We start from the raw sequence: 14036 nt of genomic DNA on the forward strand, positions 1-14036 counted from the left end.
TTTTACTGGTTATATATATGTAAAACATTATCCCTTTGTAACTCATGTTAGCATATTGAGAAAACTTACGCAACGAAAAGAACTGACCATCGCGGTAGAGGGTTTGAAAGAGAAGTGAATTTCTACCCCAACGATCTGTATTATAACACTGTTATTGAGTACGACGGACCACGGTTAAAGAAAACACTCACAGAGCGATGCCCCTCGAACGAGCATTAAGAGGAGAATGACTATATTATTCAGGTGAACATTGTTTCGCCATTATCTAGTAGATATACTAACGAGTATCATAAGCTGCTTCGGACACAAATCCAGCGGGAAGGTAAAAGCTTCGAAACTCGGGAATGCATCCAAGCGGAAGTCCGCTTATAACCGATTCTGCAAAACAACATGAATGAGGAAAAAGATTCTGCATTTCAGTCCTTGTGCGAAGTAAATGGCTGGAAATGAAGACTTACGGCTCGTATAATTCCAAGAGATTATATATAACACTAAGATCAAAATTGAAGTCACAGTATATGTTCCGAATAAAAGGTAGGTCATGGGTTTTTTCAAATCCCAGACAGCCCAGGTTCTGAGCGTCACAACCACTGCCGATGTTAGGACCAAACACATCTAACAGGTAAAGTCGCACACTTACATGCAGCACATATGGCGGCAACCGTAAACAATACTGATATACATCCGATATCAGTAACTGGAGTCTATCCATCCATGTCAGATTAGTAACGCACTGCCTATGCTTCTGTACACGGCCGTACATTCCGAGACTGTAGGATTGCCAAAGCGATCTACAATAGAGTATTGTAAGCTCGCTGGACGCTTATTATGGAGCTGGACTTACAATACAGTAACAGAGGCGAATATACAAGCGGCAGGTAACGTGTTAGGAGATACAAAACTTTCATTTTTGATCCTTTGGCATTCCACACCAGCCTGATCTCGGCGTCGAGAGTCAAAAGCCAGTCAAAATACTGGCAGATGAATTAGCCCAGAGTTGAACCGGAGTTACTAGGACCGTTGGAAGTACGTACAACGACCGCGGAGCCAACCACTGGCATTCAGGTATAGGTCAAGCTGGGGATCAATTTCGCAATATAATGCGACCTACCATTCGAATACTAGATACACTGTGAGCTACATAGAAAGAGGCCAGTACGGAGCGGCGAGGAGTGAGACATACACCGAAGTCCCTAGATACCTCAAGTCCTTTTGCGAGCTTTTGGATGTCAAAGTTGGAAAGGCCAGACATAGATTTGCTTTAGGCCTGATTAACTCGAGTTGAAAGCAGAGGCGTAACAGGACGAAGAGAGTGACGACCAAATACTAAGATTCTTGATAAAAGACCATTCGAGATCAAAATATCTCTTGCTGAGCGTTGATATCTGTCAATGATGAAATGATACATCAGTAGAAATTGACTTCTTACAATCTATTATCATCTTCCATGATGAGTGATGAATTTTACCCCAAATCCGGCAGGTAGTTGAATCGGCGCCACATTAGCTACCGAAACCGCATCCTCAAGTTCAAGAATGTCCGCTTCTTATAGAATAAAAGGGCCTGAACGTACCAGGGAAAACCTGTTTTTCCGCTTCTCGCTATCAGTTACTTCGTAAAAGCTAACGCGGTAGCGCTCCAAGTGAGATTGATACATATCTGATACGCGCAACGTACCCTGCTTGGTCATTAATTGATTCATTTATAGCATCGAATGAGTGACAGATTAGTAGCAATGAGAAGCGTGTGCTTCTCTCATGGCATTGAAACATGAAACACAATCATTGTAGTATTTCAGGATGTTGATTGGGGAGAAATTGTTTGACCGCTAGTCGTAGGACTCGGAGGACAAACAGCGGTGGCAACTCTACCTCCCACAGCGGAGCCCGAGGGTTGCCCATTCACGGCGATGGAGTCTAATCGCTCTGCCGGTGGGCTGTTTGAGAAACCATGAAAGAGAACAGAGGGTGTGATAGGGCAAGTGAAGGGAGAAAAGCTTCCAGAGAGTGGCGAACACGGAAGATGTGTTACCGTCGTGACTGTGACAGTGTTCATGGAGGTGACCGGGAGGTCTGCAGTGAAGCCAGCGCAGAAGATATAATTTATTGAGCGCTGTCACGGTCGTGAGAGCAACTTCTAGTCTCTCTGACTGTCTCTCTGCTAGGTTGTGCGGCGTGTGTAGCCAGTTTTTCCCTCCCTGCCCCACCTTCCGTTCAGTGCTACCGTGACGCTCACGTGTCATTCAACTAAATCACAGCCACCACGGGTCTCTCACGCTATCTTAACTCCTCGTTGACCAGACAAGCTGGACGAATACCGTTTGCGAATCTGACTGGCATCAGTCATGTGGACTCTCTGGCAGAATTAAGCATGATAGTTCGCTCGGCAGCTCCTCAAACTTGCGGCGGCATTTCGATCAAATTGTACAAAATGTCTACCCACTGGAGAAACGATGCTCATCGGAATTATACTACGGAGTATGTTGTACCTGCGAACGTTATCTAGAACAACCGAGGAACACGATACTACGCACACATTGCGCAATCGGTTGGCGTGCTCGTTCGCGTGTTCAAGCTCAAGCTTCGTCCACGCTTCACCTCACCTTACATCACCGTTCCAGGAGGAGGTTCCGGAACTACTCTTTCCTCTACACGAATATGCGTCCAGAAGCTTCGAGCCTTATTGGCGGTCTGTGCTAGCTATCATTGTATGGCATTAATGGGAATCCTAGACGACCACTGGATGTTCAAACAATTCGTTCTATGGCGACGCGCTTTAGGAAACTGAATTACTCAAGGTGATCAATTGGGTCAGTGATAGGCGATGGATTGTAGATGTGGACTGGAGGCGGAACTATATCTGGTCTTGATGTACCAGCGGAGTTTGCTAGGAGACACTTCGATCGCGACATCGTGGACCTAGTCAAAGAGGTTAGCGAAAAGACGCCGAAATCGGATTCAACTGGACAATCGGGCGAAGATTACGGAGGGGCTCAGACTGATTTGCGAAAAAGCTATCAGGAATCTGGTGAGTGGGTCCAGTCTGTAGACGGATCTCACTACTATCATCCACTTTATCCTACAGGGATGGTGAATCGTGACGTTCGAATGAGCTATCACGATTTTTTCCTAGCAGCACACTCACCTCATCGACATCATACCAAACAAGGCTTGAGCTTGAGGCCTTGAGGCTTGGACACGCTACTGCCATTCAAGCATGGACCACTGTACCCATTCATAATCAAATGTGAGGCTGCACGCTGAGGCGCTCACACGACCATTCGAATCGAATACACCGGGCTAGCTCTCTCGTCACATCTATGAAGTTACACATACTATCTTCCACTATTGTAGCAGTCCATGCGCCTTGAGACTTTGCCTCAAATACGTACGTTGTTGCTTCAAGTACTAGTACTTGTCCGCTGTTCATCGACATCATCGGCATAATTAATTATCAAACTCAAATGTCTAAATATAAAATTAATTAAAGCTCTCAAGCGCGCACGTGTTAGCCTTTTCATCATCTCGTCATTCTCTACCGCCGACGCGCAAGTTTACAGACCAATCGCGGTAGTAAGTGGTTACCTATTGATAATGGACTTCACTTATACTGGGTTAGCAAAATGCAACTGGAACCTTTGGCCGCATTTTTCGCTCAATACCCCGATTTCAACTACAATCCCGCAGCTTCGGCGACGAAGGAGTTTGATCGATTGAGTAAGTTCGAGGGATGGGGGAAAAGTTCGCGCCGTAAGAAGAACGCCAAGAACGCTTTCAAAAATGGACTCGTCGCGCAGTTCAACACGTCGTATGGCACTGACATAAACGACATTGCGAATTGGCATGCTATTATGACGCGTTTGAAGATAACTCCCCTTCCGGATACCGTTTCGGCCTGCAAGAAGGTATGTGTCTGAATACGGTTGCTGAGGCGAGACATTGAATCAGGAAATCATATCATTTAGGTTGTTAAGAGCCTTTTCGTCAATCTTGTGGACTTGGTAGACGCGAGGGAAGATCCATCTCGGCTTGTCAAACAATTTAATTCAGAAATGGAATTAAGCAAGTACACCAAGAACGAAGGAAAGTTCTTTCCAAGGGAAACAGCCAAAGCTGGAGGGGTGTTGAAATTTCTTCTTCGCAAAATCCACTATCCGACCAATCGACAAAGAGGGTAGGGTTTAGGAGGAAGAATCTCATAGATGTGACGTCTTCTTTGTAACCACCAGCAATTAGAGGCGACTTTCCGCGCATATAATCACTTTAAATGCATCCTATGGACAGTTGGTACCTCTACCGCTGTTGTGGGGAAAGGGTACAGATACTTAGGTTACGAGATCTTACCGCCTGGAGTCAAAGCGCGTAATGGTAATCAAGCTGTCGTAAAATACTCGGAAGATACGTGAGGAGCTTCTATACAAACAGTGAAACAGATATGACGAAAAGTATGAAAAAGAAATGACGATTTGGCTGAAACATGATAAAAGAAAAAATACCCTACTAGGTTTATTCTACTACAGCCCTGTATTATTCTTTGGACCAGAAGTCATTGGATTCGGATCAGATTCTTCAAAGGAAATGGACGAAGAGTGCGGCCCTTTCCCAGCCCGGGAAGTAGATATAAAAGTCGATTTCAGGTTGGGAAGGTTCTTTATACCCCATGATCTCCGAGTCTGCGGCCCGCTCCGGGCTCCATATTTAAGTGTGAGACTCAGGCGAAATCGCCTTAACACCCCTGGCTGGAGACTCTCAACTGAGTGCCCCCAACAAGGACCTGGAAGCGTACACACCTTTTGAAGTCTCCCTCACTTCGAGTGAAGCAGTACTTCAGAAAGACAGTATGCAGACAGATCCGCGAATGTGTTTCCAATCAGCTGATTGATTGCTCAACAGTCAAATGCAACCACTAGAAGCTTTTTTTCGTAAGTATAGGTGGTTCATCTATGTGCCAGGGCAGTCAGCCTCTGCGCAATTCAAGCGTCTGCGCGATGAAGCAGGATGGGATAGGGACGATGATGAAAATGATAGGGCTTGGCAGTCCTATAGGACTGCTTTGGTACGGCAGTTCAATGCGACATATTCAGTTGACGAAGATGACCTTGCCGCGTGGCATGCTCTTCTTCGTCATATTGGTGTGAACAACCCCCCTTCGACAGTTGAGGAATGTAAAAAGGTGAGCATCATGCTTCAATCAACTCGCGAAACAGTGACATACCTGCCGATACCCAGCTTATCAATGGGAAATTCATTAATCTGATAGATCTCATTGATGCCAGAGATCACAACGTCGACATCATACACTTCGCCACCGAACAGCAGTTGAGCGAATATACTCGTGAAACAAAGAAGATCTTTCCCCGTGAGCATGAGGAAGCGGGTACTCTGTTGAGGTACCTACTTCGACATATCATGCATCCGGACCCAAATCGTCGGGATCCAACTCAATTCAGAGGGAGCAAGAAGAATAGACGTCGCCGATAAATAACTCACGCAGCCATACTTCGTCTTCTTATCACGATCGTTTCCTTGGCTTACGATTTCTGTTCAGAATATGATGGCTTGCAATGTCCACTGTCGTGTACTTTTTGAATCCTTTGGTATCAGTCCTCTTGTTTCCTTGGTTTTGTTCATCGTGTACGGAGAAGGTATAAGGTTGTAGCTAAGTAAAATACTATTTTGTTCGAGTCTGATTGTATAAATAAGTTTCATAAATTCTCTACTATTTCTCTACCAATTAGGATTGTTTTTAGATGATGAGGGAAATTCTGGCATCGAGGGAAACAACCTGAGAGTGGCCACTGCATCTTACGGCATTACTTGTTTGGTCTGGGAGTCTCCAAATCAGCTGGGAGATCGAAGCGTCACTCTAATACCGCTTGGCTTGAGACTCCCACCTTCTGAGCGTCATAAACAAGTACAAGTACTTGTCGACGTCGCCTTAGTCAAGTGACATCCTCAAGCGAGACAAATATCCAAGAAGAGTACGCTACTCCAGCTTTTCTGACCACCCTCGTTTTCATTTATCGCTGCCGGTCATAGCGATTAGATATTCTAGGAGATTACCGAAATGGAGCCTCTTGAGGCTTTCTTTCGTTATTATTCCTGGTTCAATTACTTCTGGTGGCAGTCAGCTTCAGTTCAATTCAATCGTCTCCGCGAAGAAGCTCGGCGAAGGGGTGATTACGATAATGATACAGCATGGCAAGGATATCGGACCGCCCTGGTGAGGCAGTTTAACAGCAGCTACTCGGCCGACGAAAACGACCTAGCGGCTTGGCATAACCTGTTGAGGCACATCGGTATCACCGATCCCCCTATGACTGTTGCTGAGTGTAAAATCGTGCGTAAAGCCTAACTGTTATGCTGACAGTTTTTACGAGTCCCTTTATAGCTTATCGAGGGAAAGTTCATCAACCTCGTTGACCTCGTTGATGCCAGGACAGATAGTAACAGAGTTATCAGACACTTCGCGAATGAAGTGGAGCTATCCGTTTACACGCTCTCAAGAGGGAAGGTTTTCCCTCGTAAACATATCGAGGCGGGTAGCCTGCTAGAATATTTGCTTCGAAACATCGTGAATCCAAATCCAGACCGCCACGATCCGACTCAATCACCAAAGAAGGGGAAAGGGAAAAAGAGACACTATAAGCGTCGATAAATAGCAGACTAAGGTCATAAATCTGTACTTGTATGATGGGCATACTTCGTGGTTCTCTTGCTGCGGAAAGTCACACACCAAGCTAAAATATGATAGAATATTCTGGATCGAGCAAGAAGTCGAAGAGACTCGACCACGTGTTTTATTAGTAGATAAGGCTTCTTCATCCGCTTGATGTGCAGACTCATCCTTGCCTATGACACGCGCCTTTACTAGTGAACTTTCTGAGCATCAAACCAAGTCGAACATGGAGCCCATGGCGGAGCCAACGTATTCAGCAGTTTCTCCACCCATCAGGGACTGAAACTTACAGCTTTCCAGTTCTCTAGAAGAATTCGCAATGGCGCCATGGGCAGACCCCATTCAAACCTTCTTTGAGGGTTTTAAAGGGTTTGTTTATGACCCTGAGGCGACTCCTGCTGCACTTTTTGATGAGCTTGCCAAAGAACAAGGGTGGGCGCCAGGTTCGGGCGAACATAGAGAAGCACTTGAAAGACTTAATGGCGCACTGTATCGCCAATTCGACCCGTCTTATGGAACTCCAGAGAGAATGATGGACTCCGAGGAGCTGACGCCCGCTGAGTGGGCATTCATTCTTCACGATTATGAAATCCCCACTCAACGTGACGAAGAAGTCGTCAATCTATCCATTGGTCGACAGCCGCCTGAAACGTCACCCCAAGAGAGGACACTGAGGCACCTGGATGCCTTCTTTGCTGATTTCCCCGGATTCGAGCGCGACCGTTCTGAGTCGGTTGCTATCCAATTGAATAAGCTGAGGAAGAAGGAAAAATGGTGGGGAGATCGGATTCATTTATGGAATGACGCCCTTCGCAAGTATCAAGATGCGTTGGTCCAGGATTTTAACGCTGCTTATGGCAGCGACGAGAACAACCTGGAAAACTGGCATAGGTTATTCTCACGAATCCCGGACGCCAAGTGGCCAGATACGATAGATGGATGTAAATCGGTGAGTAAATTATGTCTAAAGCGTACCTGCAGCGTTTCTTGAAGGGAATTCAGGTAGCGAGGACTTTCAATGTTAATCTTGTTGATTTGGTCGACGCCGACGCTCAAGATTCAAAGGCCCTTCTTTTCGATTCTAGATCTGCGTTGAGTTCTTATACCAAGAAAACGAAGAAGTTCTTCCCGAGTCAGCATGCATCTGCGGGGGGCTTGTTAACCTATCTCCTGTGACAGATCCGTTGCGATGTTAGTGATGATAGTTTGTTCATGTTTATTTTCAACATGGTCTCCTTAATCTCGGCTGCTTTCTTCTGATCGCTTCTGCATTTGATGTGTCTATTAGGTACAACAACCATCATTTGTAATGTCGTCGAAAAATTACACGTCGGTCACATAAACTACCAGCCTCTCAAGCTTCATTGAATTCAAGAGGCCACGAATCAGGACAACCCTTGCCTTTCTTCTATAGGGCCTCGCAACCTGCCCTGCAGATCATCTCGCGGAGTCTGGCCTTTCGCATATACAATAAGGGCGGCCGCTCCGTCAAGAGGGGAACGGGCTGAGAAGTGAGCGAACTGACGACCTCAGTGTACTTATAAGTAATTCAAATGATACTTGTTATTTATATCTACTGATTGTCACAAGGTCTGGACCAATAGCGGACTACTGGATTCCACGACTCGTCGGATCCTTTGTACCCGTACCGTTTGCGACACAACCGTCCGACTAGCTGTTTGTCGGACGCTTTCTACCTTGAGCTTGCTCTTATTCCGTACGGTAAGGTCGCCTTGTTTATGGATGCTTTAAATGTTTATCGATGATTCCCAGCTATGACCGACCTCCTGCACCCGTACTACAATGTCATCACCGATAGCACACGTTTCCGCGATGATGATCGCATGGAAGTCGAATCTTCTAGTGGGTCGAGTGGATCCATCACCCATACCTTCTCTACCTCTGGTAGCCCTACCCCAGGTCCCCATGGGCATTCACATCCCCAATTGGACGACCAACCGATCCAAGAGATCACCACGCTTCTAACGTGTGGAAATTGCTTGCATGACGTCGTGCTTTCCGGACAGCTTATCACCTCAGGCATACTCCTTGTCCCTGACTCTCCAGTTCCCCATATCCTCTTCACCAATGCCACACCATCTGCTCATGAAATACCCAAAATTCACTCCTATATCCATACCACCGCCACAGCCGTCGGAAAGCTTGATTGGGAAATTGCTCGTATAACAGCGATCCTGGAAATGCTCGCACTCGAACGCGGTAAACTGATGGAACTCATAGAGGAACACAAGGCGTTGTTATCACCTTTTCGTAGGATTCCGGCGGATGTGATGACGGAGATATTCCTCCGGTGTGAGCGTGGTTCAGGGTGTGATGTCGTTCCCGACGTACCTGATAGTTTTGACAGGAACGCTGGGCCGCTCCTGTTAACTCAAGTATGCCAACGATGGAGAAACCACGCTCTGCTAATGCCCGGGCTCTGGTCCAACATCAGAATTCGTATAGGCCGAGGAGAGCTGCAAGAATCACGTCGATTGCCATTAATCCACACATGGCTCGAAAGGTCATCAAACCATCCGCTAACCGTTTGCATGGAAGAACAGCAACTTCGTACACCCACATTCACCTCTGATTCACGTAACGTAGCTGTTGGGATGTTGACCAGCGTTTCAAGAAGGTGGAAGAAACTATCGTTGGTACTACGATCCTCTACCAGTCACTGGCCACTATTTTCGAGTATAAGAGGGCTCCCTTTACCGCTATTGCAGCATTGTACCATCATCACCCCACCACGAGATCAAATCAACGGTTCGACGCAGCCAGATCCCGTATTAACTGATCTGCTCTCTGGTGCTATCGCCCTCAAATCGTTAACACTAGATCACAACGTTACCTTCCTTGGGCTCAATCTCCCTCGACAAAAAATAACTCATCTCAATCTGTATACAGCGACCACGGATCGATCAATACCCGTCCAAATGGCGTTTGAAATACTGTCGCACTGTTCAAATCTCATCTCATTTCGAGCTCAGTGTCACGTTCCAGCCCCATTTTCCCCGTCATCCCACCTTTACCATCAAGAACTGGCGTCACTTGATATTCAAATAGAAAGCGACTCGGGATTGGGAGCTGAGACTCTCCTAACTCATTTAACGCCGCCTAACCTCCTGAACTTGGGTATCTCTGCCCGAGAATTGGAATGGGACCAAGATACGATCCTGTCATTTATTGCTCGCTGTGCGCCTTTGCAATCTCTGACTCTGCGATGCAAGAAGATTGAAAGGCAAGATTTATTGGAGTTATTGGCGCATACGAACGACTTAACATCGCTGACCTTGGATATTGGATTAATCAATAACGGCGATATACTATCTGGTCTCTCTGCCCCCCAATCACCCGCAAACGATGCCCTGTCCCAAAAACAACCTCAGTCGACCACAATTTTAATCCCAAGGTTAACTCACCTCGAACTACAAGGTCGACTCTTCGTCTCCGATCAAGAATTTCTATCATTTCTAACCTCTCGTCGGTATCCTCTACCCCAATACGATGTCTCCGTTCTACAAGAAGCTACGGTTGACTGCGATGGACTTGTTTATGGCTTTTTGAGCACATATCTTATTGAACAATTAGACCAGTTGCGATGGGGAGAGTTGGATGTTCGAATTATAGAAAATGGGAAGTTAAAATATCCATATCGTTAGAAAAACAAACCATATAACGTTATTCGGATAAACGATCTGTAACTTTTGCTTGTTTAGTTACTTTGAGATGATTTTTGTGTTCCAAATAGATGCATTGATGATCAGCACCTTGATCAGCGCCCAGACTGATTGTTTCAGCTTTAATTCCCATATTTCCTCGCCAACACATATATACTTATGGAAGCTGAGGTGGAAAGCTTATGAAGCGTTTCAGATATCTATATCAAGCGTCAATCAAATGATAATCCAAGTTAGACAATCCGGTTCAACTGGCGGCCACAAACAACAAAGTACCATTCAACAAGAGTTGCCACTAAAATACGAAGGCCACAATCAAGCTAGCAACGGTAGCGACGCCAACCGAGCTCGAGCCCCGGGTGAAAATCGCACCATTGGGGTTCTGGGTCGAATCAGGAGATGATGCACCACTGCTTGGAGTGGTAGTGGCGTTTGATGTCGAGAAACCAGTACCAGATGGAACGCTAGTATCCGATCCACTGGAAGATGGTGTCCCCGAACTTGCCCCGTCAGTTGCATTAGCGGGAGGTGTCGTCCCTGGAGATGATTCTGCAGATATATCTCCCGGTGTGGTACCGTTGGCACTACTCTTAGCAGATGCCTTGATAAAATAAAAACCCTCAGGAAGCGTTCCCTTTGTAAAGAAGGATGAACTTACTTGGAAGGCGTCAAATGACTTTTCAGCAGTGGGATTTATAGCAAAGACCATGCCCGTTTGACAATGGTTTGCGGGACTCGTTTGCGCACAGTGGAACCAGAAGGGTGAGCTTGCATCATTGACCGTGAAGCTCCACACCGAGGGGACGTTGTCAGCGACATTAAGAAAGCCAGAATCAACACCACCATCAACTCGGGCACATGGATTAGCGAAAGTAGATTGAGTGGCAGAGTGATTTTTTGAAACGCTGTATAAATTACATTTTTAGTGAAGAAGAATTCGATATCAAGTGGAAACTGCTTTACAATTCGAAGTGAACAGTGTCACCGTTTTGGACTGTAACCGAAGTTGGGTCGAAGACCAGCTGGTTGTTGGCTCCCACAGTAACATTGAAATCAGCTGCAGAGGTAACGAGCGCAGAAGCGAGAGCGAAAGAAATAGCAAAGATCATAATGACTTGAAAAATGGAAGAGAGAGAGAAATTGAAGGATTAATCTAAAGAATTAGTACTTCTGTGCCAGTTTGCGAGCCTGCCCGCATATGAAGAGTGACAGTGAAATGAAGGAAGATGAGCTCGAAAGTCGAAACAAGCAATAGAGATGTACTCACTCTGCTCTTTAGAAGGTGGGTGAGGGAAGAAAGACCGACGAATCTCCATGGCAGCCGCTTCGGGTCATTTTAAAGCGCGGACAATATGTATCAAACCATCATGATGATTTATCTGATTGTTCACTCTTGTTCATTGATGAAATGTTCTTGATCCAGCTCGTTGCAGGGGCCAAATGATCGCCAAAAAGGTCTTGGATATACAAGATACAAGGGCTTAGAGACCTTGTTACGGAGCTGGTTCCAACAAGAACGCGCTTGGGCGCAGGTCGAAACCTTCATCTTGTGCTCAAAGGCGTCCATCGCTCAGCGCTCAGCCCCGAAGCTTCAACAAAGATCAGATTTGTAAAGTTACGAGTAACAGAAAAGTGAGGTCTCCGAGCTCGTTGTACGGGCCATACGCCTGCTCACAACTCGAGCATGAGATATATGGCACACCGGACGCAGAGGACAGAAAAGATGTAATAAACATAGTGAACCCAGAGTGAACATGATTCAACGCGAGAGCTCCGGGCCTCCGGCCCCCGGGCCCAACATACTAATCACGTGTGTGATCAACAACAGAGCTGAGCCGTGCCACCTGAGACGAGTGTAGAAAGAGGGCCACTCAGCCTACTACTAAGTATATACTTCATATGGACGTATCCGCACCATTATTTTATGGCCATTGGCAAGCTGCACGACACATGCCGGTGATCATGATATGTTGTGGTGGCCCCATGAAATCTCTATCAGTGACGGCTACCCACAATCAATCTAAACTCCTCTTTCAATGCCGGCGTCCAAGCTTCTAAACTGAGTTGATAGTTTTCGAGCTTGAAGTGCAGATTTAATGCGTCGTCGATCCACCAGTTCTTCAATAAATCTAGAAGGACATGAGGCTCGACTTCGGCCCTGTCAGAGTACAATGTTATAGTTCTGAGAGCGGGTAGATGAAGAGGTATGGGATTGTTGCATTCACGGTCCAGTGGCGATAGCGCATGAAAGGTGCTCAGTAGGGGTGCCAAATGCACAGAGTTGAACTCCAGGACTCTGAGTTTAGGAAAGGTTGAGCTGATACAGACCGTCATCGTCTAATGTAAAGGACAGTGTGGCTATGGTGAGGGTCGTAAGCGTTGCCGATACGTTGCGGCAAAACAGAAGATCGTGAGAATGACTTCTGTCTACGTGAAGAAGATAGAGAAATTTGAGTGAGGGTAGTTGAAGGTGCCGTAGGGACGAGCTCATTGTGATGACATTCGTGGCGCGAGTATCCAGTCGTTGCAGATGGTTAAGAATGAGGGGTTCTATGAATAGAAGGCCGTGAAATTCGCGCAGAATCCTCGCGGAACACTCCACAAGGTTTGGGCACTGGTAAAGGAGCGACGCGAACACCTCTTCCGACACACCACAAGTGTTGCACGGATGGAGAAACGATAATCGGAAGCTCCTGAATCGGGTCATAGTATTGAGTGCCCCAAAATTAAAACCAGACAGGTGCTCAGAGTTTGTCCGCCTGCATCGCACGATCAGAGTTTCGTTAATAATGGGAAATGAGGAGCCGTTGGATTTAGATAATTATAACGATGCATGAAGAGAGCTATACAATTCGAGAGCCTTGACTTTCCGGGTCGTATCAGAAGCGAAGAGAATCTCGATTGCTGAACGTAGGTCGCCTCCACCACCATCGGAATACCTATCAGATGCGGAAATGGTGGCGTTCGGTGCACGGGCAATACGATGCTGAAGCAAAGACGAGACTTTGCCACTTGCTTTGCCTTCATCTATGTACAGCGGTATCTTATTCCACAGCTCTGGTGTGTCAAAGGCAACGTGACGGAAATGAGATGACGCGGAACTCAGTACCAAAGCTCGCCGAAGGTTTTCCTGATAATAAAGAGAATATCCTCCTGAAAATGTATGACAAGACCTCGATAGGAAGAGTGTGGATTGGCAAGTGCTGATTACGTAGTTGAAAAGAGCGACGCCAGAAGTCGATCGAGTGAGCCGAGTTGCTCGTTGACATGAATGAGCTCCGCTTTCTCGCTTGCGAAACCACACGGAGCTCTGTGTGTACGAAGATGGTCGCATTGGAGAATGGAAGCCATAGGGTCGACGGTGGAGAGCGAAGGCTGATCAAGATTCAACACATATGGGCATATGGGTTTATGTTTGATGATCCCCGTGCATTCGTTCGCACTCAGCCCTCCTCTCACAGTCGTGACGCCTGTCCACATTGGATTTGTGGAGGAATGAGCGCGGTCTGAGTTTTCGGAGTGATGTCCGTGTGTGTGAGCGACATCTATATATAACTGTCACGTCACGATTTATAACTTATACTACAACTACCTCTACTGGTGCGGTCCTACGCAGTGCCGCACCACTACACTATTTTTATTTTTCCACCCATCCTAACCCTACTTAGACAGGCT

The 14036-nt window shown here is 46.5% G+C and overlaps 8 protein-coding genes across 8 annotated transcripts; 5 read left to right on the forward strand and 3 right to left on the reverse strand.

Moving 5' to 3' along the window:
• Positions 1-690: 690 nt before the first annotated feature.
• Positions 691-1252, reverse strand: AGABI2DRAFT_117478 (hypothetical protein; the record flags this gene model as incomplete). Its single annotated transcript, XM_006460472.1, has 6 exons — positions 691-704; positions 762-791; positions 845-974; positions 1035-1054; positions 1112-1121; positions 1184-1252. The coding sequence occupies 6 exons, from the start codon at positions 1250-1252 to the stop codon at positions 691-693; spliced, it is 273 nt and encodes a 90-aa protein (XP_006460535.1).
• A 2370-nt stretch (positions 1253-3622) lies between these two features.
• AGABI2DRAFT_68004 (hypothetical protein) lies at positions 3623-4177 on the forward strand (the record flags this gene model as incomplete). Its single annotated transcript, XM_006460473.1, has 2 exons — positions 3623-3904; positions 3965-4177. The coding sequence occupies 2 exons, from the start codon at positions 3623-3625 to the stop codon at positions 4175-4177; spliced, it is 495 nt and encodes a 164-aa protein (XP_006460536.1).
• Positions 4178-4739: 562 nt separating this feature from the next.
• On the forward strand, positions 4740-5736 carry AGABI2DRAFT_220577 (hypothetical protein). Its single transcript, XM_006460474.1, has 2 exons — positions 4740-5172; positions 5229-5736. Exons 1-2 carry the CDS (start codon positions 4897-4899, stop codon positions 5478-5480), a joined length of 528 nt encoding a protein of 175 aa, XP_006460537.1. The 5' UTR covers positions 4740-4896; the 3' UTR covers positions 5481-5736.
• A 142-nt stretch (positions 5737-5878) lies between these two features.
• AGABI2DRAFT_220580 (hypothetical protein) lies at positions 5879-6717 on the forward strand. Its single transcript, XM_006460475.1, has 3 exons — positions 5879-5980; positions 6039-6339; positions 6391-6717. Exons 2-3 carry the CDS (start codon positions 6067-6069, stop codon positions 6655-6657), a joined length of 540 nt encoding a protein of 179 aa, XP_006460538.1. The 5' UTR covers positions 5879-5980; positions 6039-6066; the 3' UTR covers positions 6658-6717.
• Positions 6718-6997: 280 nt separating this feature from the next.
• On the forward strand, positions 6998-7854 carry AGABI2DRAFT_117481 (hypothetical protein; the record flags this gene model as incomplete). Its single annotated transcript, XM_006460476.1, has 2 exons — positions 6998-7627; positions 7681-7854. 2 exons carry the CDS (start codon positions 6998-7000, stop codon positions 7852-7854), a joined length of 804 nt encoding a protein of 267 aa, XP_006460539.1.
• An 881-nt stretch (positions 7855-8735) lies between these two features.
• On the forward strand, positions 8736-9122 carry AGABI2DRAFT_56274 (hypothetical protein; the record flags this gene model as incomplete). The annotated part of the gene is made up of 1 exon (XM_006460477.1): positions 8736-9122. A coding segment is annotated over one exon (387 nt), but the record flags the coding sequence as incomplete, so codon positions are not given.
• A 1412-nt stretch (positions 9123-10534) lies between these two features.
• Positions 10535-11740, reverse strand: AGABI2DRAFT_220588 (hypothetical protein). Its single transcript, XM_006460478.1, has 4 exons — positions 11629-11740; positions 11325-11549; positions 11020-11266; positions 10535-10962 (listed from the first exon to the last, which is right to left on the reverse strand). Exons 2-4 carry the CDS (start codon positions 11468-11470, stop codon positions 10657-10659), a joined length of 699 nt encoding a protein of 232 aa, XP_006460541.1. The 5' UTR covers positions 11471-11549; positions 11629-11740; the 3' UTR covers positions 10535-10656.
• Positions 11741-13182: 1442 nt separating this feature from the next.
• On the reverse strand, positions 13183-13695 carry AGABI2DRAFT_117484 (hypothetical protein; the record flags this gene model as incomplete). Its single annotated transcript, XM_006460479.1, has 1 exon — positions 13183-13695. One exon carries the CDS (start codon positions 13693-13695, stop codon positions 13183-13185), a length of 513 nt encoding a protein of 170 aa, XP_006460542.1.
• Positions 13696-14036: the final 341 nt, after the last annotated feature.

This window comes from Agaricus bisporus, assembly GCF_000300575.1.
Source record: "Agaricus bisporus var. bisporus H97 unplaced genomic scaffold AGABI2scaffold_4, whole genome shotgun sequence".
In the NCBI taxonomy this organism is placed as follows: Eukaryota; Fungi; Basidiomycota; class Agaricomycetes; order Agaricales; family Agaricaceae; genus Agaricus; species Agaricus bisporus.

What these genes read in the sequence shown, in the direction of transcription:
- AGABI2DRAFT_220577 (XM_006460474.1), top strand. Translation starts at nt 4,897, where the DNA reads ATGCAACCACTAGAAGCTTTTTTTCGTAAGTATAGGTGGTTCATCTAT. An exon ending in CAGTTGAGGAATGTAAAAAG is followed by an intron (nt 5,173 to 5,228) that starts GTGAGCATCATG and finishes GCCGATACCCAG; the next exon opens with CTTATCAATGGGAAATTCAT.
- AGABI2DRAFT_220580 (XM_006460475.1), top strand. Translation starts at nt 6,067, where the DNA reads ATGGAGCCTCTTGAGGCTTTCTTTCGTTATTATTCCTGGTTCAATTAC. An exon ending in CTGTTGCTGAGTGTAAAATC is followed by an intron (nt 6,340 to 6,390) that starts GTGCGTAAAGCC and finishes GTCCCTTTATAG; the next exon opens with CTTATCGAGGGAAAGTTCAT.
- AGABI2DRAFT_220588 (XM_006460478.1), bottom strand. Translation starts at nt 11,470, where the DNA reads ATGATCTTTGCTATTTCTTTCGCTCTCGCTTCTGCGCTCGTTACCTCT. An exon ending in GACACTGTTCACTTCGAATT is followed by an intron (nt 11,267 to 11,324) that starts GTAAAGCAGTTT and finishes TAATTTATACAG; the next exon opens with CGTTTCAAAAAATCACTCTG. An exon ending in AGTCATTTGACGCCTTCCAA is followed by an intron (nt 10,963 to 11,019) that starts GTAAGTTCATCC and finishes TATTTTATCAAG; the next exon opens with GCATCTGCTAAGAGTAGTGC.